General features: G+C 43.5%; 1 protein-coding gene across 7 annotated transcripts in view; it reads left to right on the top strand.

Moving 5' to 3' along the window:
• Window positions 1–25,429, top strand: part of Smr (nuclear receptor corepressor smrter) — a 73,066-nt gene that overhangs the window by 21,646 nt on the left and 25,991 nt on the right. For 3 of the 7 annotated variants that reach the window (XM_070663125.1, XM_070663124.1, XM_070663126.1), the window contains 7 exons: window positions 3,866–4,160; window positions 19,292–19,889; window positions 21,407–21,883; window positions 22,411–22,716; window positions 22,850–23,269; window positions 24,418–24,462; window positions 24,874–25,230. In XM_070663125.1, the coding sequence (XP_070519226.1) occupies window positions 3,886–4,160; window positions 19,292–19,889; window positions 21,407–21,883; window positions 22,411–22,716; window positions 22,850–23,269; window positions 24,418–24,462; window positions 24,874–25,230 (2,478 nt within the window). In that variant the 5' untranslated portion in view covers window positions 3,866–3,885. The remainder of the gene's footprint in view (window positions 1–3,865; window positions 4,161–19,291; window positions 19,890–21,406; window positions 21,884–22,410; window positions 22,717–22,849; window positions 23,270–24,417; window positions 24,463–24,873; window positions 25,231–25,429) is intronic. The other 4 variants (XM_070663128.1, XM_070663127.1, XM_070663130.1 and 1 more) reach the window with 4 other exon arrangements.

Consider the following 25,429-nt stretch of genomic DNA (forward strand, 5'->3'; position numbering starts at 1 on the left):
GCCGACGCGACGACCGGAGGGACCGAGACGCGCGGCGCGGAAAGCGACGAGCTAGAAAGGGACGGTACCCGGAGGGGAAAGCATAGTAACAGACGAAGGGACTGGGGCGACGGCGGAGGGAAGGCGAAGGGAGCGGGCGAAAAAGAGAAAGCGAAAAGGGAATATATGGAACGAAGGCGGAAAGGATCCTCTTGTCGACGCATTCGTCATACTAAAATTCTCCATTCTTCCGACGCGAATTACGCTCTGCCGGAACAATTGTCCGCAGATGATGGACCGTGAACGCGCGGCGTAAAAAAAATAAAAAATATAAAAAAATAAAAAAACGCGCGGATCGCGGCCGTGCCGTTGAGCTTGAAATTCATACGCGAGCTCGAGAATGGACTTCCGGTAGGTTTCGTCGATCGATGTAACGCGCCTCGTCGCTCGTGACACGGTCAAGTCAAAAACGCGAGAGGTGTAACGTGTGCGTTGATACAAAGACAAAGAGTCGGCTAATGACGCGCGACAGAAATACGCGTGTCGTCGACTTCGTTCCGGGCCGGCAGGTCCGCCTTCGCCGAGGCAGTTCCGCTTTAATAGCCGGCCGCCCTGCTGCCCGTCGGTCCGAACGTCATTTTTAGTTTAGCATAAAGCAGGTGCACGCACACACACGTGCGTGGCGTGTAAAATTCCCCGGTCCCCTTCGCCGCGTGCAAGTGTTCTGATAGTCGGTGACGTAACACACCCCGCATCACTCGGAAAGAAATAGGGAGAGAGAGAGTGAGAAAGATAGAGGGATAGACAGAGATTACTTGTCACGAGCATCCGACTCGCTCGCTGTTAATGAGATCTCGAATTCAGAGGCGGTTATTTTTCCTCGTACTCATGTTACGTATACCTGTCCTTTGTCTCCGGTTATCCGGCTATTTTTATTAATTTCACATACGCGGTTAATATTTGGAAGCATTTTTCTTTCCGAGAATTCACTCTTGGAATCTTGACAAATCCATTCGTCGTTAAAGAAAATTAAAAATTATTCTGGGAAACGACATGCGAGAAGATGCGTGCGTAAAATTGGCTTCTGCACACGTGCTGTTATGCGGGTAGTACCTTTTTCATTTCGATCGCGATACTTTCTGATAGAGCCCGGTGCATTTGACGAATAATGAATTGCAAATAAAACTCTTGACGTGTAAAATTGCACTGCGAAGGCGGTGTTAAATGCAGTTCGATGACGGCGCAATTAAATATATATTCGACCGATTGAGCACATTTACCGTAATTTCGTCTGTACCAGTAACGGGTTTAGCTTTGTTCCATACGTTTACAGCGATCGCACGCTCCCGTTCGTGAGAAATTTGCGTCACTCGTAAATTTGATTTGCTCCCCGATGCGCTCTCGCGAGCGATTCTCTCGCCGGTCGACTCGCTCGCACATCGATTACTATTAATGCCGTTATAATGCGAGCGGCCGACGTCTATTGCACATCCCGCGTCGCGGACTTTTCCTTTCTTTACGGAATTGCGGTGGGCTCGCGTGACCGACGGCTCGCTGTCTGGCGCAAAACGAGCGAACGGCACATCACCAAACGGTCTATAACACGGCGCCCAAGTCATGATTCTACATCGCTCTCTGTAAAACGGCGCTATACTCTTCCCTTCGCACTCTAATTAATTTTAATTGCACGTCGATTAAGCCCGCCTTGGAACAGAAAAGATCGCTGTCGAGAAAATTCTTACACCGATATCGATTTACTTTTCTAGTTTTCACGTATCTTCGGACATCTTCTTTTAATCGCGCTTTTTATCATTCCGAACTGTATCTCGAGATTAGGTATTATTTCGTGATAACACGAACCGATAAAACGCCAGTATTTGTGTATCTAATATAAAATATATTTGATAAGTGAACTTATAATCTGTACATTTTAAAGTTCCTTCGAGTACAATTAAAACTGGCGGTGTTAAAAATTTGTGAGGTCAGTTATCTTTAGCTTAGCTATTTTCTTGAAGTTCTCTATAGATCGAGCCATTGAAACATTGTTCTACTTTTTGCCATGCGCTTATTTAAACCTTCCAGTTTAAATTATATATTTGGAGATATATTTGTAATAATTTAATTTGCGCGAGATCAATTTTTTTGGCGAGACAAATTATTAAATAATTAATGTAATGTTCATTACGTTCGTATTTGAAGAGGGATTCAGAGATTTTGTTGCTACTCGATCGATTGTCGTGGTTTTTCCGCGATGCTGATTGATTTTTTTTTTTGTTTGGCTCTACTTCGTGTCGCGAGAGTAACTGTCAGCTTAATTTTTATTATCCTGTAACAGCTTAATGTTCACTATTTTCTGCGCCAGCTACGTATCACTCCACCGCCGACAAAGGAATGCGGGAGTCATGACACCAAAGTCACGCGAGGCCGCCCAACCTTTGTGTAGTCACCACCCTTACGTAGGTTAACGCGCTGTAAAAAAATTTATACGCCGAATATTATTTCGAATATTCACTTCATTATGTCGCGAATTTGTAATTGGCTGATACGTCGCGGTATTCGTCGATTAGATTAGATTTAACGATTAGATTTAAAGCAACGAGAGATATTTAAAGGACCGTGTAATATACGCAGAACCGTAATCTGTAATGTTTAGTATTAAAAAAAAAAAAAGTCTAAAGATTAAGTTTAGCTAGCGGAGAGGCTCGTTTAAAGGACTACAATTAGAGAAGCACTTGCAATATTCTTACGGAATATTTTCAATATATTTTCTCGGTGGCACGTAGCTGCATAAATTATAAATTTATGCATTGCACAGAACCTGTACGTATTCGTGTTTTATTTTTACTATTCGTATGCAGTACTGATTCGTCCACCATCTCTCGAGCCACCTCACATGAATATATGTATTACCGTATGCATCTAAGTTCATTTATGCCAGCCACGGGAAGTAAAGAATTTTTATAAATGTGCGATTCGCGCTGGCATCTCCATTATATAAGATATTCGTGAAAGAATTGACCTAGGCCGATCCGTGAATTTTAACAGCTCGAGAGAGAGTCGTTGAGGTCGCTAGTTAAATTTAGATTAATTTCGTTAAACTGAGATTATAGTTTCACGTTTTATTTCGCGTTTCTTTTAGCAATGTGAATTCGCATCGATTGCCTCGGCTAAATTATCGCCAGTTCTTCGCATTGTAAGGAATTAATAGACGCACGCTTGTGCCGTTACAAAGACACGAGGTGAATCGACAAGAAATTCGATCTACTTCCCGTTTTCAATGTAACTGTAATTGCATACTGCGCGATGCGCGTTTCTCGCGTTCGTGTTGCTTTTAATTTCTACCTGCGATTGATATGCCACGCTATTGCGAAAGGAAAGGCACGATAAACAGACCGCGCACGTTTCCGCAGTGTCATGACTGGGCCGCTATTGATGCATTCAATCTATTCAACGCTAAGTGGACATATGAAAAACTACGTCGATGATAATTGAGCGATATCGGTGACGTGTGTATCGCCATAATTGATCCGCTATTAATGGTCACAGTGGTCATCGTGGTCTACCGATAAGCTTTGGAAGACAACTCTGTTGCGATTACTGCACTAATTTAAATATATTTTTGAAATCTGTAACACATGTGTGAATTTTTTCCAACAATAAGGTTACGCCATTAATTAAAATAAAAATTACACTATATTTATTATTGTAATTCTACGTGATTGTTATTTTACGGAAATAAGGAAATTCGTACGCAAATTTTGTTCCAAACTTTTTTATTTCCAACCTTGCGAATAATTTTTTTCCCTCACATTTTAACTGTAAGAAAAATCTCTCGTGCAGCTCAAGGATACATTATTCTACAGAATAATCTGTATATCTGTTTCAGTTCACAATGCGCTAGGGGTGATGGAGACAGTGGGCAAGCAAGTTCAGGTAGTGAGTGGATTGGGGGTGGGGGGTCCGGTAGGACCTGTGGGCCCAGTCGGGGGAGATCTGCATCACCATCATCATACACATCCGCACGCCCATCCTCCGCACCCGCACTCCCACCCCCATGGTCACCCCCATGGATCCCACGGTCACTCGCTTGCAACGTCGAACCCCGGCAGAGGTCAGCCTCAACCACCAACCTCGCATAACCAGCACGTACCTGCGAGATCCACTCCCGTACAGCTGCACAGGTGAGTCTCATCATTATTATTTTTTTCTTTCTCCTTGCGTAAATCGGGATTGTCAAAGTTGTCGGGTCTCGGCGGCTTCTAAACTGCGCGAAGATGAAATATTTCGCTAATGCGCCAGACAAATATTTTTCAATCCCATTAATGAAACGCGCGCGATAAACGAAAAACGCGAATCGAGAGCCGATACCGACTGGCCTGCATATTTTAAAAAGGAAAGTTCACGAACAATCGTAAAGTCCGGTGTTACAGCGACTGGTTAGGAACGCGCGTGTAGAATAACGGAAGAAGAAAATGTCGGAGGGGAGGGTTGCACGTCGAAGTCTGCAACGAGGCAGGTAGCAGCCAGGTATTCGAGATGGTCTATCTGAACAGAATTCTCGTCTTTGAGACGGGAATTCAAAAACGTTTGGGCTTTTCAGAGAGCCGAGGCGGACCGGAATCTGCGGGTACCTGCCGTGAAAACTGACCTCGTACCCTCCGCCGCGGCATGCCCGATCGTGCGGGATGTATCACGCGTAGAGTCCACCCAATTTAGATTTATCGTGAGATTATTTGCATCGTTGTACAGGAGGCTTCCGCGGGTTTTTTCGAGTAACGTCGCCGTCGCGGAGACGTTTCACCAGAGCTTCTTTCTGCGGAAGCGTAGACTCTATTAAGATAAGTAGCGACAGACATAAAAGTCGATGTTACGTAGTCGTCGCGCTAGTTATCTCGAAACCAGGCATTATCGCGGTCTCAATTGCGTCTTTGGTACTCTGAAATTATCTGTTTTATTATTTTGTCAAGAAAAATCGACGATTGTACAAAACTCTTAAAACGTCTGAAAAATATCGCGGAGATTGAATCGCGGCGATTCTCGCCTGAGGATCAAATTTTCTTTTTACCCGGCCGAATCAGCATTATATGAAACCGTAGAGCAGAGACGTGCGCGTACGTGTGTGTGCTAATCACGATCGTGAATCAAGTCTAAAAATAAAAATCTCGGCGAAATAATAATAGATTTGTTGAGCTGTAATTAAACTTGGACATGGTGTAATTTGTGACGCTACGTGTCGTAGCTCGCCATAAAAATCTCAGTATGATGAAAATAAGTATTTCAACGAACGAATTTTTTTTATTTTGACAAAATCGATTGTTGCGTCAGTTATCTTAAAATGTGTCTGTAGCCTCGATTACGTGTCGTTTGCAAATAGGACTTTAATGCACGAGATTTCAAAAGATTTTTGCAGATACGGCTATGCGAGGCAATAACGGTTGCTTTAATGCTCGAAATTAATTCACCTTAGAACGATGCGAAAAATTACTCGATATTGCGTGCTTAATTTGAAATTACCGTACTTTTTACAGAAAATGCTCTCATCCTTCTTCTCAGAATAGACATTTAATATTAATTGTAATAAACGTAAAATTACGAAAAATGTATTTTGTTGATAACACAAAAAAAAAGAAAAAAAAAAAAAAACTTAAAAGACCTAGAAATTGTTTCGCGAGGCTATTGGACTCGCAATATTACCTCGTGATTAAGAAATATTATAGCGATATATAAGCTTCCACTTATATAAGCTTTAAGCTTCTTATTATATAAGTTACGATTTAGTGGAAGCTTCTATTTCAAAGATCTCTACGAATTTATTATTGACGAGTCGCAATTGAAGTTAAAATCGAGAAATTGTCTTTAGCAGTAAAAACGTGAAACGTCATTTTTTGTCCGGCATTGAGTCCCTGATCTTTTTTTTTTTAATTATTTTTTCGTATTTCTTTATGAAACTCGAAGTTCTACAAAGGCTCGTGAAAGATTTTTTTTTAACGAAGCAACTCTAGCACGTCAGATGACATCAGAAACACGCGATACTTTTGTCCTCGTTGCTCGTTACGCTTGTGGGATGTTTATGAATAAAGATATGAGATCATTATGACCTTTCTACACAGTGTCTCGTACCGCGCAGAGACGCGCGATGGCGAATATATGCTTTGAGAACAGGAGAATGCCGCGACGTGATGCGACCGATCTTTTTTCTTCTCCCCCGGGTACATAGCACGCGCTTCCACGTATGTATCTCGGTATCGCTGTGTCTATTGACATTTGCAGTTGACGCGGCGATGCTAGATCATGTCTCTGAGTGGTAAAAAAAATTATAAGAAAGATGGTGAATAGGGACAATCGTTCTCGTTGCTCTCGGTCGGCTTTTGCGACTAATGACGCATTTACATTTCTCGTAAATAAGTCTTTGCGACGGCCGCGGAAGCGGTCTTTCGCGCGGCGTAATCAATATTGTTTCGTCAATGTGCCTAAAAGCGACCATCGTTTGTTCGGTGACTCACCCAAGTACACACACGTACGCGTTGCACGCGTTCACGCAATGATAACGCCGCGCACGTAGCACCGATGCATCAAGCATACATTAAAAAGTGAAACCATTAAATATATAAAAATATGAACGCGCGTCTTCAAAGGGAATTAAATCTCTCTCGCCGGTGTCGGCTCAGTTAAATTCATAACGCGCGATTGTTCCCGTTTGAGAACGTGACGTTTACTTTGATTCGGCAGGCTCGTAGGCTGAATTTTGTCGGTCTTTCACGCTTATCGACATATTTACAAGGCGAGGGCCGTATTCCAGAGTATTTTATCGTGTTTATAACTAGACGGGCCACTGGGAAAGGTGAGATATTTTTGCCGGAGACAACGCAATCTGCGCGGAAGTTCTAGCGACGGTTATATAAGTGTCGCGCGGCTTAGAATATACTTTATGTACGAACCGCGAGCCTCTTGGCTCCATTTGCATCGTATTTTAAGCCTATTACATAGCGAAGAATGCACGACGCCGGGGAATTCACGGGTGCACAATACGGGATCGCATAGTTCGAAGGGACGAGGGCTGCAGAATTAGATATAGAAACGGCGTATTTATTTCCCAACAGCTGCATACACAGCATCGCGAAGGACAGGTACTCTCGCTTTTATTGTAACGCGTGCGCGAATACGATATTATCGACTTTAACAAGAGTGTTGAAACCAAGCTTGTAAGCCGAGCCAGAAATTAAAGGGCTCGGATAACTCGCTTCCACTTGTTAATTAGAAATAATCTCCGTAAGAAAGTGCTTCTTGTTTAGAAGAGAGAGAGAGAGAAAAAGGGAGGGATTTTATTATAATTTACTACGTGAAAAAAGGGATAATTTTTCCTGATTTAGATCCTTTTTATTCCGACTATTTGATTTCTTTTTCTTTTTCTTTCGAAATCGAGCTTCGTGCGTCAAGATAAAAAAATTCATTTAATACCTTGTATCGAAGTGACTCATATCAATTAGGAATAATGATTAGATAAAAGCATTCGAGCATTACCTCTCGAGAAAATATTTGTTACATAAAGACGTATTACATGATTAATACATTTTTCTTGGTACGCAGGATGCTCGGTCGTGTCAGTAGCTTACGACAGATTTATATTCATCGATTAAAGTCCCTTTCGATCTTAAACAAAACTGTATCTTTATAGAAAAGCAACGTTTCGTCGGACAATTAAACAGATCGTTTGAAATAATTCTTATTCTCGATAAGGCGCTTTAAATAAAAAAAAAAAAAAAATTTGTGTCGACATTTAAGGTACACGCAATCGTGTCGTGGTGCGGCTCGTGTCAGTTGACAAATTTTAAAGCGCATCTCTCGCGAGCTAAATTTATCTATCTAGTTTACGAACTCGAGGTGTCATTGTAAGCCTGATGCAGCTGCCTGAAAAGTACAAAGTCTTCGAAACTACGCTCTGTCACATCTGTTAGTCATCACGCAGATGTACGCATGCTCCGCCCACGTTTTACCTGCCTACTCCTTCGATCGGTCTCTCAAAATCTACGACGTGCACGAGAGAGACACGAAATTTCAAATCCATTTTTGTTCGGTCTTTTTTTTTTTTTTTTTTTTTTTTTTCCGAAGCGCGAACAATCGAAGAGGCTCGAGAGACGTCTCGTTTTGATTTGTTATTACGTACTCGCGAGTTCAATTTGGCGTTTGCAAATATCCAATTTTCTAAATTTTCCGAAAAACCCGTTTTCAACAATCTAATTAAATTCTACAAAAAAAAAAAAGTTTAATCTTTTTTTTTTTCGCGAAGCATGAATGATTTTTTCATTTGTCATTTCGACGGCCGCTTCGGCTGTTTTTCCGTCTCTGATTCGGCTGCACACTCGAGAGGAACGTGACTCACAATGGTCTACGCGAAATGTGACCTCGAAATTTGCGGGACTCGAACAGCGAGGCGAAAGAGGTGCGTCGTGATGTACATGCAAACAATCAGCGGTGAATTAAGATTGATCTTGCGAGGCTGGCCTTCCAGCGTTTAGTAGAATATTTTCTAGATGCTAATTTTATACACGTTGAAACTTTTATATATACTTTAATCTCGCGAACGAGAATATTGTTAATTTTTTATTAGCATAAACATATCGTCAAACCCACTCGTGATTATCTTCGATAGAAAATTGTTTATAAATTTTTTACTACGCGCGTCACGAAATCAAGTTGGAGATAAGCGTCCTGGGAAGATATTTTTTTACAAAAGCGCAATTGCATCTGGTCGACAGGCAGAAATTCGTTTTTTTTCTTTCTCTTTCCCTTTTTAAGAAAAACCTCGTTTAGAGGTCCACCCTAGTTAACCGGGTCTATTGTATATTTTCAAGTTCAATCGCCTCTCCGTCTCCTCGTGTCTTGCAGACAAACATTTTCGTGTTGAGACGCCACGTTGCTTGTACTACCTGCCGATTCTAACCTCAAACAGTTTCTCGGAACGCTGTTCGATCTCGGGACTGTCGTGAGCGGTGCGGACTTTCGTTATCGGCAACGTCGTGCTATCTGTGCTCGTGCCGGTGTTATCAGTACCCGAAACGTGAAGGGCCGTTATGTGCGCGCAATGCGGAGAAAATATTCAAGCGGAACTCCTCTCGGGTATCCAGAATTTCCCGATTTATACGGCCAGCGTCATTCGTCTCGTCGACTGCCCGGCCATCCCGGGGACCTGACTAACCTAAGTGTCACGGGTCTCTCGAGTCATCCGGGTTATCGTCCAGATTTTCCCAGCTATTTCGATTATCCATATAATCCATTCACGTAAGTCTACAATACATACAAATTATTCGCGCTCTGCCTGCCTCGTTTTATTCCACCGCGACTCAGAAAATTCTAACGAAACGTCCTTATCACGTGGCTGAACCACGTGACATTTTTTTTTATCCGCCGTAAATACATCGCCTCGACGAATATACATTTTCTTAGTAGTCAGAGTCCGTGTTAGCGCGCTCATAATATTTAGAAATCTGTCTCGCGACTGCGAAACCGTTCGACACCTCGCGACCGACGTTTATCGGTCATCCTGTTCTCTCGCGACCCTTTTCGCTCTCCCGGGTGTGTTTGGCGTCGCCACCGAGACGGCTAGCCCACGCTCTTTCCTCTGACAACTTCGGGCCTCGATCGCTCAAAAGGCCGTCCAATCTAACATCACGGGACAACGCGCCCTTCTCTTCACGGCCGGCCGTTAAGCGGTCAAGTTTCGGACTTGGCGTGGGAGTGAAATCCTCTATCTTCCTCTCTCGCCACGCGGGAAAACGGCTGGCGAGGTTAGGTTCGTCAACACATGTACATACTTGGCTAACCCGACGGCGGGCCGCGGCCGAGGAGGTGGAGGGAAGCGAGAGGCGGGAAACGCGCCGACCGTGATATATAGATTATGAATCAGACTGTCTGGCGAAGGAAAACGGCGCGGACCGCCGGAAGAGAGGGAAGGGTGACCGGGGCACGGACGCGGATCGAAGACACGGATGAAAAGGATGCTGATAACGCGGCCGCGTCTCTTCGCGTGCACGTGTACGCCGGGGAATGTCCCCCGCTCGTGTGATATTCGACACGCGCGGCGTAATCCAATTCTTACGTGTGCCACGCGGATTCTGCTCTCTTCCATCGACGATTTTTTTTTTACCCCCATTTCTTCGAGATAAGTCTTCTCCGCGCTCTAAAACTGGCGACCCCCGAACGATCGGGGTCCCGATGAAATTTTTATCGGACCACAGGCGGGCGACAGGATAGCTAAAATTAATTGAGCGGTATCTGGAAAGCGTCTATGTATATTCAATGTAGGTGAAGCAACGTTTTCTTTCTAATGGAAATTTGATGGCACTCGTATCGCTTTTCCTCCCATCGCGAAATCGTAGAACAGCTTCGACCGCGACAATAAAAGGCACTTGTTACGGGTTTTCCTTTTTTTTTCTCTTTCTTTCTTTTTTTTTTTTTTTTGTAACCGCGATATTTCACGTTACGGAGTAACGTTGATACTTAAAACTCGATCTCTTTTGCGAGTAGTTCGCCCTTAAATTACACGGCGTACATTTATGACGTCCGTATACGCGCCGTTACACGGCTCGATGTCTCGTAAATAAATGGCGAGTGGTGCCCTGGGAAAAAGGAGCGCATCGTAAAATATGCACGTGCGAAATATGTATGTTTAAATGGGACACGCCGGCGCAGCAAGCCGAAGACCAATTCTTCGCGTACGTTTCTTTTTTTTTTTAACCCGGCGGAACAAAGCGAGATGAAACCGAAGAGTAACGGCTAGACGCGCTTTAAAAATTTTACAGCCAAGATGTTTAAACTTTACAAAATGTTGTCGCGCCTTAACACTCGGGAGTATTAATCACGAGGCGATAATGAATTAAGTTAGGAACGGTGATAAATTAAAAAAGCGGCTGATAAAGTTGCGCGCCCGTGCACATACGACGAGGCGCAAAATTCCAAAGGAATTAGCGATAGGAATATTTTCCTTAGCGAACTTGAAATCGACTTTCATCTCGGGGACGAAGTTGAGACAAAATTCAATTACAAAATTATTTTGCGGGTCGAAGATTAAAAGTGAACTTTCGACGGAAATGCAAGTTGAGACTCGGTAGTTGCAAAAGGAACGTAATATGGAACTTGGAAAAGTCATTATCAATCTCGTTGGAGTTTTTACGAAGGTAATATCGACTTTAACGAATCGAAAAGTACAACGCGACGGCCGATGCGTTTCACGATGTACCGTTTCGAAATGTTTCCGTGATAACTGTTTGGATATCGAAGACCTCGAAGAGCAGGTGTTTGCCTGCAACGAAGCGATGTAGTAATTAGACGATCATCCATCATTTACGTTCCGTGCGAGACGCGGCTCGGCAGTTTTGCGAACGGTTTACGAGGCTCGGGAGAACGCCGAAGAAATATTTACTATTGTCGCCGTTGATTGCGATCGTGAACGATAAATAGTTATACGTACCGGAAGGAGAGAAAAAGAGAAGGTAGAAGGCGTATAGCGAAGGCAGGAAAAGAAGGCAGAGTTGATGGAAAAGGCTCAAGGACGGTCTCTCTTTTTCATACATTTTTTTTTTTTTCTCTCTCTTTCACCCCTGACGCAGATTCCCGCACTGAGAGTTTCGCGAGGTCTGTCATAAAAGCTTGTGTTTACGTGGCGGTCCTCTCCCTCTCGTAGCGTCGATTCCAGAAGTGAGCCACGGGTCAAATCGATGCGGGCGACACATCTCGGGGTGGTAGAGATTTCTATTCCCGGCGCATTTTTTTTTTTTACTAGGCTCCGTGCACTTCGCGCACACTCTTCCCGCAAGAAAGATGCCGAGAGGCTAGAAATATCGCGGTTGCCAAGATGATCTCGGCGACGGGCCCACCCTCTTTTCCCCTCGTTAATTCGATCGCGCGGCAAACCGCTCGTTGTTACGTAAAATAGGTCGAACACTTTCTCGCGAATTCGCGACGTGGCCGGTCACATGTATCCAGGACACGGGTCACGCTATTAAGAAAGAAAGAAATCGACGGGGGAATCGATTGGTCGCGTGCTCGGGAACCCCTGCTTGTTAAATGCTGCGTTTGCGACGCCCCGTGTAAGAATTGTAAAAAAAATGGGCCAGCTTTGACCCAAGACTTAAACCCCCGAGTTGTGCCGGTCTCAGTTGACGTTTCTTAGCCAGAACTAATCCAGTCCTGGTTAAGTAACAGCAACCAAAACTGGCAATTTGGGGTCCAGGCTTGGGTTAAAGTTCACTCGTTTTACAATTTCTACGTACGGTTGTCAGGAAACTCGGGAAATAGATGCCGGCGGTAATCGTAACGCACTTTTCGGTTTACCGTAAATATTTAGCCATTGATAACGCGAGAATTCATTTACGCTCCGTTCTCCACCGCCCTCTCTCTCTTTCTCTCGTGCGTGTTTCATATGAGTTATGTACTATGTAGCGTTGTACATAGTCTATCGATCCTACGTTTCTGTCCTCCCCTCTGCTTCTGCTTCCCTCGGTCTCTCTCGCTCGGTTTCTGTCTCTCTTTCTCACTCGCTCGACAAGATACACACGCATCGCGATATACGGTCAACGAGCTGTCCTCTCTTTCTTTCTTTCTTTCTCCTTTCAATACTAATGCTCGCTATTTTTACGCCACTATCAAGATCTGTACAAATTTGCTCGTCTGCGTCAACATTTTGCGCATCATCGACTGCGCCTAGAATTCGTTTATCGCCGATGCTCGCGAAGTAATCTCGGAATTATAATATAGATAAGATTAATAACTTATACTGCATATAATCATCTCCATTGAATTACTGTTCGTGTAAAGATCTCGGCTCGAGTACGTAATTTTTTTCTTTTTTTTTTTTTTTTTTTTACTTAGCTATCCATTTTAGCGATTCTGTGCGTAATAAGTACGAAAAACTAGGGTTTAATGACGAAATCTATCATGCCGTCGCGTCAACGCGTTGGACGCGAGTGACGTCTCCGCTCGACGGAAAAACTGAATCCCCTTCAGCCGTCGGAATGTCTCCGGTAATGCTGAAAAATCTTCGGCGAAATAGACGCGCGGTGCACGTAGGCGGCGTTTCGTCAGTCAAATAGACGTAAAGCGTCAAGTGGCAGCGGCAGGAATATCCGTTCTATTCGCCGCGCGGAGAGATACGTAGCGCGGCCGGAGGTACCTGAAACTTAATGATTCGTCGTAAAGTGAAACGTTCCACGGGCGTCGGCACCGTCGACGGCTACGACGACAATGTGCCGTACGCGTCGCGTATTCGTGCACACACGGCGAAGCGTGTGCGCGCCCATGTGCGTGCGGCGGCTGGCACTCGAATACACGACACGTCCACGCGCGCGAGTGCAAACACCCGCGCGCGCAACACCGTCGCTCTCCTCGTCGTGCTGACCTATGCATGCGTATAACGAACGCCATATCGCGCGCGCATCACCCGTCAGAGGGAGAAAGAATAGATGACAACGGCATGGTGGGGGAGTGGAGGCACCGCGGACGCGCCCGGGGAAGGCGACGAGGGGAGAGACGGGAAGAAGAGGACTCGCCTGAGGTGGGAGGGGGTCAGTGACCGTTACGTCATCGAGAGCCCATAGTCGAGGGAAGAGCCATCGGTCGTCCGAGCGGGCACCCGATTTCAATCGAGAGAGACCTCGCTGCCGTGAATCGGACGGGGCGACGTTTCCGCGAAGAGACCCAGAACCCCCCCGGGGGGGAGAGGGGCTGCGACCGGAGGCGCGAAAATTACTTGGCCGTACGTGCGCCGGCACGACTCGCCGCGCGCCTTAAACGAAAATGATCTCTGTTTCGCGATGACGCTCGAAAGGTGTAAAATGCGACGGGAGAAGGATTTCGAATACTTAGGGAACTCTAGGCCGAGCTCTGAAGAGACGACGGTATCCGGAGGTTCCGTATATTTCCCGGGACTTCCCGGCCGATTGCAATTTCCCTCACGCATAGGCGCGCGTTAGCGATGAATATGCATGCCGTACTTTCTCCGTAAAAGTGATTTCTTCCATTCATCGAGAACCGCGGATGAAGACGTTACCTACACAGAAATAGACCGGCTAGGTTTTTATCCACTGAAACGAGCGCGGGATAAATATAAGCGCGAGCAGTGGCGACTGTTAAACGTTAATGGAACGGTTTGATATCTCGAGAGGATCCTCCAGGTTTACTTTCACTTCGTACCTCCGGCTTTTTCGAAAAAATGGGCGAAAAAAACTCGCCGCCCGCGCGTCGCGTTATCGATCGCAGGCGGCGGGATACGCTCGCGGCATCGCGTGCATCCTCTTTGTTCGTCCGAGTAGAGTTTCTAGCGCGGCAAGAGCGTTTCGGATGTACGACTGGTCCGCTCTATTTCACGTTCGCCCGTTTACGACGCCTCCTTCGTGCCACGTGTAATTCTACGCCTTCCAGGAGGCTGGAAAATAAATTCGAAGCCATCACGCGGAGGCATTTTTTATCTCCCCTCTTCCTCACATTTTGCGCCGTTATCTGCCTTGAAATCACACGACGTCGTTAATAATTAAATCTCGAACGAGGCCCGATTAACCGCTCGCGCGTTACGATTACGTTTCGTAACAAGTTTGTTTGCAGCACGTTGCTTCGCTAATATTTTTTTAACGAGGAAACGCGGGCACAGGAGTGATGTAATTTTTAATTAACAGTGAAATACGAGCTGCAAATCGTTAGTTTTGTTTTGTTTGACCAAGAGTCTTTAATTAATTAATAATTGATTAGTTAGGTTTTTTGAACATGCGGGTTTCTTATTATATCTTTGTTTTACGCAATTCTTTCTGTCTTCGAAGCTATTTGAACGCCCTGCAGCACGTTTATAATGTCGTGCGAAGAATGAAATTTTCTCTCTCTCTCTCTCTTTCTCTCTCTGTCAATATATGCGCAGGCGTCATGTGTGCGCTAGACGAAACTTTCCGCCAAGCATTGTGCGCGGTAAAAATATAGATCCGAAGTGCAAGGTTCCGCGCGAGGAATATTTTACATCGGAAAGTGCGCATTCGTAAGTGGTGCGATACTCGCTCGCTCCGTTTTTGCGACGTATTTCGCTTCGCTTTGATCATAAAGGCGCTGCTAAATGCAGCTCGACAGCGCGCGAGTGTGTTGTTCGCGACGGTACGCAAGAAGCGCACCTATTGTTCGCCTCGCTCGGGGTCGGACTGTATTTGAAAAGAGTCGACTTCTTTTTTCTTTCCCCTTTTTCCCTTCGTTTTCATCATTCTCGCTGTTGGCTTATCTCAGAACCGTCAGCGATCGCTCGCAAAGTCGACTAATGCGTGCGTGTTTCTTACGCTACGAATTCTCTCCTTCTCTCTCTCTCTCTCTTCGTGATACGAATTTCTTTGGGGAAAAAAAAAAAATCGGAAAGCGTGAGTGCGTGTGTCTGAGAAGCCGAATGACTAGGACCTTCATCCATCTTCGGTTTTGCCCGGAGGGGAGGAGAGGGGGGAGAAAAGCAAAAAAAGAGAATAGAAAAAAAAAAAAAAAAGGAGTAGCGGCAATCGCGGTTGAACAACGAACTCTCGTCCGTCACCGATTAACCTTCCGTCGTAATCCGTTAGCGAGTGGCGCGGGCGGGAGAGTCTCCCGGCCTCGGCTTCGACGTTTAATGGGGTTCGCGGCTCGCGCGATTCGGCAACAACGCGGGCAGCAACGTCGCGTTCTCGCGAGAGAGCCGACGAGAACGGCAGGCACATTCACCCTATTCGACGGGTGCAGCGCGCTTGCGCAATCCGGCGCGAACGTCGTCGTCGCGTCGACTCCGACCACGCGGATCCGTGCGGCGCGAGCGCCTCCTCCGGCGACTGTACGCACGCGTGGCAAATTCTGCCACGTGTGGCGCACCGCCGCCGAAATGTCGCCCCCGTCGCTTCGAGAGTACGCTGCCGCGCGGAACGCCAATGGCAACTATTCCGGCGCGAATCGTATTTTCGACGCGCCGCGCGATTGGTCGGCGCGCGTTTCGCCCGCCGTCACGGGTACCCATCGTTTCTTCTACGGCTCTCGCCTTCTCTCACGGTCCTTCTTTTTCCGCTTGGCGCACCACTTCCTCCGCGTTTTCTTCACCCTCCCGCCACGGCCGTCCTTTCTTTTCGTCAGCTTGTTTCGCGCGCCGCGCCGGAGTCTCTTTCCCTTTTCACCTAGATCCAATTTTGAACGACTACGTCCGCGGGACCTGTACGCGAGGCCACGGGACAGCTGCTTTATGCGTTCTCACGACCGCGGACGGACCCGCGCATCCTGCGCTCGAAGAATCACGACTCCATTGGTAATATGCGCTGTGCTCTTGCAGGTTTGATCTTGATTAATTTCTCTCGAGCGATGACATTGCGTCGCGCATCATGGCGCGATTCGTTTCGCGTAGAAAAACGTTACGGTCGTAAAGCTCTATCGAGAGTTGAAAAGCAAAATTGATGCCGCGCGATTGCATCTATATTTGATTAAAATTTTGATCCAAAAAAAATATGTCGCGTCTCTTCGCGAGCGAGTCCGCGTCAAGTTTCAAAAACGCATTAGCGAATTGGGGAAAAATCTAATATTAGGAAATTCACGTCCGGTGATATTGAAATGAATTTTTGGCGGCGAAAACCGTCGCCTGCCATGTCGGCCGCGTGGACGTCGATAATTTCTCGCGGTAATTGTCGCAGGTCGAGGGCGACGACTCGCTTTTTGCGATCGATGGGAACCTTCGGGATTGAGATACGCGCGAGAAAGAGAGACGTCGGAAGTGAGATCGCTGCTGGACGTGAACATCATTTATTTGCCTCCGTGAGACCGATAAGAGCCCCGATCGCGTATCCGAGAAAAATATAACATTCTTCACCGGGCGTTTAATCCAGAGGAGCGTGTTAGCGATGGATTTCGAATCCGTGATCTCTTTCTCCTTAGCGAAACTCGATAAAAACGCCATTACGCGGATAGCGCAGCGTTATTTGAGGCGGGCGATGGCAAAAAATTTTCCGTGAAACTTTCCACGATTTGCGCCATAAATCTCAGCCGGAATAACCAGTTTGGATTTAATAACACGTACGTTAGCCTTAGCTTTTATCCCTCCGTTGTTTGCTCCCTTTAAATCCCACGTTATTTTGAACAGTGCGAACATTATCGAATTTTATTTCCCGTCAGTGGAAATAACGCGCCGTTTGCTGTCTAATTTGCAAACAACAAACCAGACAACGTTCATTTTCTGACATCGATACTTGCTGCGCTTCGGTATCGATCGCAGTCAAGGCCTGACGTTTGATTCCGTCGGGATTACTAATTAGTTCAATTAAATTAATAACCCACCAACGCGGCGAAGAGAACCGAAGCGGAGAAATTGCAATTTTTGCAATCACATTTTTTATTCCGAGTTAACTGGATCTGTCGATTCGCTCGTTAATTGCAGTCGATTTTTCTTTAACGAAGACTCAACCGCGTCCCATCTTTTTTTCAGAACGTTTTTTGGCTTCGAGAGAGAGAGAGAGGAAAAAAAAAGAACAGAAAGACGGGCATAATTCAAATTTAAAATTATCAGCAAATAAAAATATGAGCAATGCTCAATTGTAAAAAAAAAAAAAAATTTACACGTAAAACTCGCATCTCCAAATACACGTTAGAATTATTTTCGCGTTCCTTCTATCGCGGTTTCTGTAATTGTGCATTTTCAAATACCTGCTTCAGGCTCAATGATCCTCGATTTTCGTGCGCTCGCGGCTCCGACGCGAATTTCGACGTAGTTATTGACTGGTTCGACGAGATACGCGATACTTGCGAGATATCCTGTCGGAGAGTACCGTTATCCACATGAGCATCGGGCGATTTAATGAGTCGACGGGAATCAAGTTACCGTCGTTGTCAGTCGAATTACAAACCGAAGGATGTATTTTAATTATTGCCACGTCTGTTTTCCGGCTAGTCTCTCTCTCTCTCTCTTCCTTCCTCTCGCTAGAAACTATTTGCAACGACTCGAGAGATAAGATTTTAATTCACGATTATGTTAGAGAACTTGTGACGAAACGGCCGTACGAATAACCTTGTACGCCAATAGACAAGGCTACTTTAAAAGGTCACCGTTAGATTCAGCCGTATCCCTTCAATTAATCTTTTTTTTAACAAAAGTAATTATCAAGCGAGCAATGAAAAACGAGTAATTCTCTGGTGTTTCTAATGTCCGAAAATTCAATACGGAGTTGACGTAACGAAGCCGTGTCAAATCGACTCGAAACCACTCAGAGTTTTGCTGCTAAGTCTTACTTATTCGCTGTTGGAGTTATTTTGCCGGTTTCGGGCAACTCATTAATCTAACGGGTTTGGGCTGGTTTTGTTATCGCTCATATATATATATATATATATAAATTTTTTTTTTTCCGCTTTTGCGTCTCGGTTTGCAAAGACAAAAGGCACGACAATTGAATCGCTTTTTGGCACTGTGTACGAGTTATTCAATATTGTTAAATTTATCGAGCGATGGAGCAAGCGAGAGAGGGAAGGAGAAGCACGGTGCGGAAAAATTAATCGGCGCAATGTTCGGTCGGATATGAGAAAAAGTCTTTGTTTCGACGTTTCGGATTACAGACTGGTGGCCTTCGGAAAAGGAATTAGAAACTTTGATGGAAACGTGATTGGATACAGAGAGAAAGAGAGAGAGAGAGAAAAAAAAAAAGGGACCGGTGGGAGCATCGATCGATGGTATAAAGTTGTTTAGGCCACTGTCAATCGTCGTTGCTTGACAGTTTTCTTTTTCTTCTAAGCCGGTCAAATTGGATCAATCTGTGTGCATGACATGTGCCAGTGACACACGAGCCGATAAACAAACCGCTAGACGCTTCCGCTGTAACAAGTTCGTTCGAGCGACTAATATTCACGATACATTTCTTTGCGAATATTACATTTGTAACAGAATTTGTTGCGGTATTCTTTATCTCGATCGTAGATAGCGTAAAATAAGGAATATTTAAATTAGGTGATTAATAATATCGATAAGGTGCGACTAGAGTTTCCGTTCACCGCGTCCTTTTCTCGCAGATGACGACGTTATCGCAATCTTTAATATAGAAGTAGCAGCGTTGGAATATTATTAGCTATCTTTTAGTTGTCAACTATAGAAGTACCATATCAGCTCGTCTATTTGTTGAAGACTTAAGTTAACAGGACGCAATTCAGGCTCTGCGTATTTTCGTATTTTTCGTTGCCGAGACGTATGATCAAGCGACAGAAAGTAGGAATAACAGCCACGCGCTATTAAAATCGCAATTATATAATTCTTACAAGTGTGTCATTTCGAATAAACTGTCTAACGCAACGTTATGTATTGCAGATCAACGCAAAACTATGTCAACATCAAGAGCAGTAGCCCAGTGTCTCCGAGGACGATAGGAACGGGAGCGACGTACGTGCAGGGCGGCGCTGCCGCTTCGTCCGCGGCAGCGGCAGCCGCGGCGGCCGCTGCGACCGCAGGTGGTCCCGCCGTCGTTGCTGGCGGAGTTACCACGACGAGTAGCAGCGGTCTGGTCGGCGTCTCAAACGTTCTGTCTTCTGCAACGGGTGGCGGCGGCAGCGTGAGCAACAGCGGCGCGAGCAACAACGGTGCGAGCAACATCGGGAGCGGCGGCGGAGGCGGTGTCAGCAACAACAGCAGCGGCGGCGGCGGCAACAACAGCGGCAGCTACATCTCTTCTACTCCGCTTCATTCCTACCCGCCGACCTCGACGCCGGCGGTAGCGGCGGTCGTCACCACCGCGCCGTCGTTGACTGCACCCGTGCCTGTGCCTGTGCCCGTGCCTGTGCCCGTACCTGCGCCCGCTTCCGCACCACCTCTCAGTCAACCTACTGTCATCGCCAGCCAAACTCCGCCGCCGCCACTCACCGCGACTGCCTACGCCGCGAGGGACGCGTATCGTGCCGGCACTACGATCGTAGGTATTTCCCCATAATGCGAACGACATATACGTAGGATCCTCGCGCGTGTACGCGAGAGAAAGAGATGCGCCTCCTCGTCACCTTTTCCTCGGGGGTCTATCGACGGCGGGGGTTCCCGATATGACGCCGCGATGCGTCGAGCGGTCACGGTCGTGTAAACAAGCTCGAGAGCGAGAAAGGATTTTTCTTTTCAATGGACCTTGCACTGAGATCGTAATACAATAAATGAGTAGCGGAACGCTCAAATATTATGTTCGTAGAGATTAAGAGGCTGCTTCTTTCAAAGCCCACGTTATCTCGGTAGATAATAGACTATTCAGCTAAACAATCACATGACTGGGTCACTCTCGGATCCCTTTTTTTAGATTCTATTTTTGGATACGTCACAATTGTATTTTTAATCTGTCGTTTTTTTGATTGGGTTTTTTTTTTACTATTTAAGATTTCTATTGACCTAAATAATCTCTTCTTTTCTATATTTAAATGGAATATTGTAATTTTCTTCAATACTTTATCGTTCAAAAAAGCAAAAGAATTTATATTAATTTATAACGTCGTTAAATTAATTGGAACACGCATCGCGCAACGCAATCGCACGCATGCCATATCGGTCGACCCCGTCCTTGACTTTCACCGATTATCGGCCCTCTTCCTTTTTTTTTTTTCCTCCCTTTTAACAATATGATCCTCGCGTTTGACACTTGCAGGTTTTAAATACACCACGCTAGAAAATGGTTGAATCTAATTATTTTTATCATCAAATCGCGATTGTTGAACTTTTAATACCTTCAGAAATTTCTTTATGAATGCATATTAAAAATTTTTTTAATAGTTTAATTTTTCTATTATGTTATGTTTAATTTTCATGTATTTTATATCGAGTTAAATTCACGGCATAACGCAGTTCTAGCGGGCATTATCGTACTCTGCTTGTAGCATGATGCGAGTGGGCGGGAGAAAGTTACAGTCGCCTACTCAGACTACACATATACGCTTGTTATATATACGTACAAGGACACAACCGCATCTTATTTTACTTGTTTCTTACGTATATTTTGAGCCGGTTATTTAGTCGTCGCAACTCACAGAGTAGTTTCTTTAGAATCATGGGTCAGCCGAGATTATGAAGTTCATAGTGCAAGCTTGCCCGCGCGAACCACCCGGAACGAACTGTAATAAGCGAATGAACCAGCGTCGTAACGCGAAACTACCGATAGAAATGAAAAGGGGGAAAAAGTTTGAACAGATGATTGCGGTAGACAGAGCGTAGGGGACAGAGCAGCGGTCGCGTGGTATATCGGTACCGCGTGCTTTCTTGAACCGGGTCATCGATTTTTCTGAAATAGTTTTCCCCGGCGAGAAGGTTAGAGAGCTAGGCGCGGGAGATAAATTGAACCTTTGGCAAAGAATGAGCGAAACGACGATGAAAGGGGAGAGGGAACGGGGGAAAAAGGGATGGAAAAAGAAAGGCAGAATATAGAGTATATTTTTTACCATGGTGTTTACTTTTCAGGTGAACGAGAGGCTCATCAACGTGAGCAACAGTTCGCTCTCGCAAGTTGGTGGAGTTGGCAGTGTCGGGGTAGTGCCCGCGGCGGAGTATAGCAGCATGGGAGCCGGTGGTAGAGGCGACCGGCAGAGAATATCTCTCTTGCCTGTCGGCTCCTTGGTGACGTCTATACCATCGCCTTCTGCCGCCGCCGCATCAGATTACCAGCAACATGCGGCGGCGGCGGCGAGGAACCCGCCACGAGTAGGCCTCATGCCCGTCCAGCCTGATCAGTATTGCAGTCGCACTCCAGTCGACATGTCCAGTCTGCAGCAGGATGCACCGCCCTTTAAAAAGATCCGTCTGGGGCCGCATCAGCAGGTCCAACAACTGCAATCGCAGTCTCAGCCGCGCTGCTTATCGCCCGCGGACCCATGCGGGGGCAAGCAAGAACAACAGCATGTCGTACAGTTGCAACAACCACTTAGGATAGACACTAGGGTGGGTACGATGGACAGTCCTCTGAATAAACAAGAGACTGTATCGTATAATACTGTAACATTGTCCATCTGTTTTTTTTTTTTTTTTTTTTTTTTTATTTATAAAAATAAATATATTTTTATTATTAGCAATATTAAATTACATTTTAGATTTAATTCGCTGTTTAGTTAGGATTATTCATTTCGTGTTTGTATAATGCCGTTCATTTATAGTGTTGAAAATCAAAACGTTCAAATAATTGTATTAATTTTCGCGAGATTGTGTTAAATAAATAAATCAGATCGTAGTTAATCACATTTATAGCTATGAGTATGGGATGGGATAAATTGAGATTAATTTACGTTTTCCGACAATAATTGTATATAAATATAAATAAATTAATATGTAACTAAATATAGTGATTTAATAATGCATATCAATACTTTAGATTAACTGGATATTAACTAAACAATTGAAAAGTAAACATAAGTTATATATGAAAAGCAATGGAAAGTTGAACACAATATGATGTGATGAATTTTTGCTAGGAGCAGCCTGCCGTAGGAGCATACACGCCGCAAACAGAAGCTATTTCGCCTACGCTTCCAGAGCCGAATACGCAGGATGATGTACAGTATAGAAGTACTAAGGATGATCTCTTGCAGCAAATTGGCAAAGTCGATAGGGAAATTGCTAAAAGGGAGAATCAAATGAATATGTTGCGGAAGAGATTAAAAGAATTGGAAGAAACAGCGAATAAGCCTCTGGAAGTAAAAGATACTGAGGAACAGTCACAGCAACCAAAGCATCAATCGATGGCACAAAAGGTCTACGCTGAGAATAGGGTAAATTATGTAAATAATAAATTAAATATTTTTACACCTTAAGCACCAAAAAATACGAGATTTGATTACTGCATGCGTTTCTTGCATTCGGTGCATGTTAATGTAAGCTACTTTTATTAATGGAAAATATTTTTATTTACAGAGAAAGGCAGAAGAAGCTCATAGACTGCTAGAAAGACTGGGCGCCAAAGTAGAACTACCTTTGTATAATCAACCGTCAGATACGAGTGTATACCAAGAAAATCGTACGCGGCATCAGACGTGTATGCGAGCCAGACTCATAGCTAGGCTTCGGAGAGAACACGCCGATCGTGCGTCTCTTCACCAGCAACAGTCGGAAACATATGCTATTTTGGTTCAAGAATGGCATCGTAAGGTGGAACGGTTAGAAGCAACGCAAAAGAGGAAATCGAAGGAGACAAAGAATCGTGAGTTCTTCGAGAAGGTATTCCCCGAGCTGCGAAAGCAAAGGGAAGACAAGGAACGTTTTAACAGAGTTGGTGCTCGCATTAAGAGTGAAGCTGATCTCGAAGAGATAATGGATGGTCTACAAGAACAAGAGGTATATTTCATTATTGTAGTATGTATTTGCATTGTGTGAAATAGATGTAATTGTAAAGTGAGTAACATGGCACATTTCAAAATAGAGAAATAAAAGTACGGTGAAGACAAAAAGATGGTATAGGGAGAAGTAAAAAAAAGGCACGTTACTAAATTAAAAATTTACTAGATAAACATTCTATAACAATATAACTTGATCTAAAAGAAGACTTTAAAGGGGGACTGAAATTTAATAAATGACACAATAAAAGACATTATTTAATTTTGTTGAATCAGCATTATTAGCAACATTATAAGATAAACAAAAAATAATTTTAGGTTTTTGATTGACTCATACATTTTTTATTTAATTTTATTAATTTTCTTATGTTTAATTTCCCTTTTTAGTTATATCTTATTTTTATCTCAATTATTATTGATTAATTATTATGAATAAAATAACATACGTAATAAAAACTTGTATATGTTAAAGATAAATATAACGTTCGTTCTATTACATAAATGCTCTATTAAAGTTTCTTAATATTTATACTGAAATATATACGAGTTTCTAATTATATTCTAAGATCATGTTAATTATATTTTAATTATATTCTAGATTCAGCGATTTTTAATTAGATATAATATTTTTTCGTACTTTTGATGGATTTTTGCCTCGTCTTTTTCTTCGTTTTTCCAAGAGTAATTTTAAAAGTCACTTTTTCGTCAAAAGAGTAAAGAGAGTTGATTATAATAAGTAAGAGATGGTAACTGACAGTTTCTTTCTATCTTTAGACATTTATTTTCTATCTTGGTCATCTTATGTATGCTAACCAGGGAAAGGATGGTAAACTGGATAAGTGGATGAAGATGATTGAAAGTTACCATCGGATTACTAGATGCGCGAGATAATAAAATTTTAATTAATTGAGATTCAATGTAATGTTTAGTGATTATGTTACATTAAATCGGGCTTTTTAGACAAATGTTTTTTTTATAATTCTTTTATTTAGTTATTTCTTTTTGAAAATATTGTGTTAAAAATGTTTTAATTTTACTCGCGTTTCCTCTTTTTAATTTGTATTATTAACTTTTGTTTAATCTTTATCACATAAATTCTTCTTATGATGATACTTCATGGAAGACATCTAATTTATACTGATTCCCCAGGAAGAAACATTGCAAGATTTAAAAAATTCCATTAAAGCTTGTCAGGTTAGTAACGTGCGTTTGCTCACTTCACCCGTATCTCATACCATACATAGTTATGGATCAAATGCTACATATTAATTGTAAAATATGTATTAAATCGATACATTAAAATTACGATAGTTTAATGTTACAAACTAAAAGAGCAACATTGGATCCATAATTATTATTAAAAATTGTTATAGTTGAGTATACTCTTGTACATGAGTTACTATTTATATATTAAATATTAAAAGCCTACGTTTTAATGTAATGCAACACATATACTTACATATACATTATAATGTGTTTTATCAATATAAGCCAGCTTTTTTAATAAAAACAAAATTATAATGGGATATGAAAAAGTACATTGATAAAACATATTTTTTAATGTTAAGTTGTAAAACAGTATATTAAAAATTATATCTTTGATAGATGGAGGATAAGAAGATGCGTTCATATGCAGTTATACCGCCTCTGTTGTTGGACGCAAAGCAACGAAGGATCGCGTTTCAAAATCGGAATGGATTACTTCAACCAGAAGAATTAGAAGCTCTTCATAGTGAACGTAAATTAATCAATGTGTGGAGCTCAGTAGAACATGAATTGTTTAAAGAAAAATATCTTCAGCATCCTAAAAACTATGGAGTGATAGCTCAATCGTTAGAACATAAGTCCGTTCCAGATTGTGTACATCACTACTACCTCACTAAGAAAGCCGAAAATTATAAGCAGCTTCTACGAAAATCGCGCCAACGGACACGTAGTTCTCGAAATAATCCGAATAATAAAGTAAGTGTGATATTAATCGTAAGTGTATAAATTATTTTTTTTAAATTTAATTATTTAAAAATAAAAAAACGTGATACTAAAAAAAACTCATTAAAGAAAAGTTGTTGTTAAGGTAGTTTTCATTTGTACGTATGCAGAAAATATTTAACAATAGTTTAGTAGTACTGTATAATCTAAAAATTTTTTCTAATTATTTTCA

This window comes from Cardiocondyla obscurior, linkage group LG11 (assembly GCF_019399895.1).
Source record: "Cardiocondyla obscurior isolate alpha-2009 linkage group LG11, Cobs3.1, whole genome shotgun sequence".
Lineage (NCBI taxonomy): Eukaryota > Metazoa > Arthropoda > Insecta > Hymenoptera > Formicidae > Cardiocondyla > Cardiocondyla obscurior.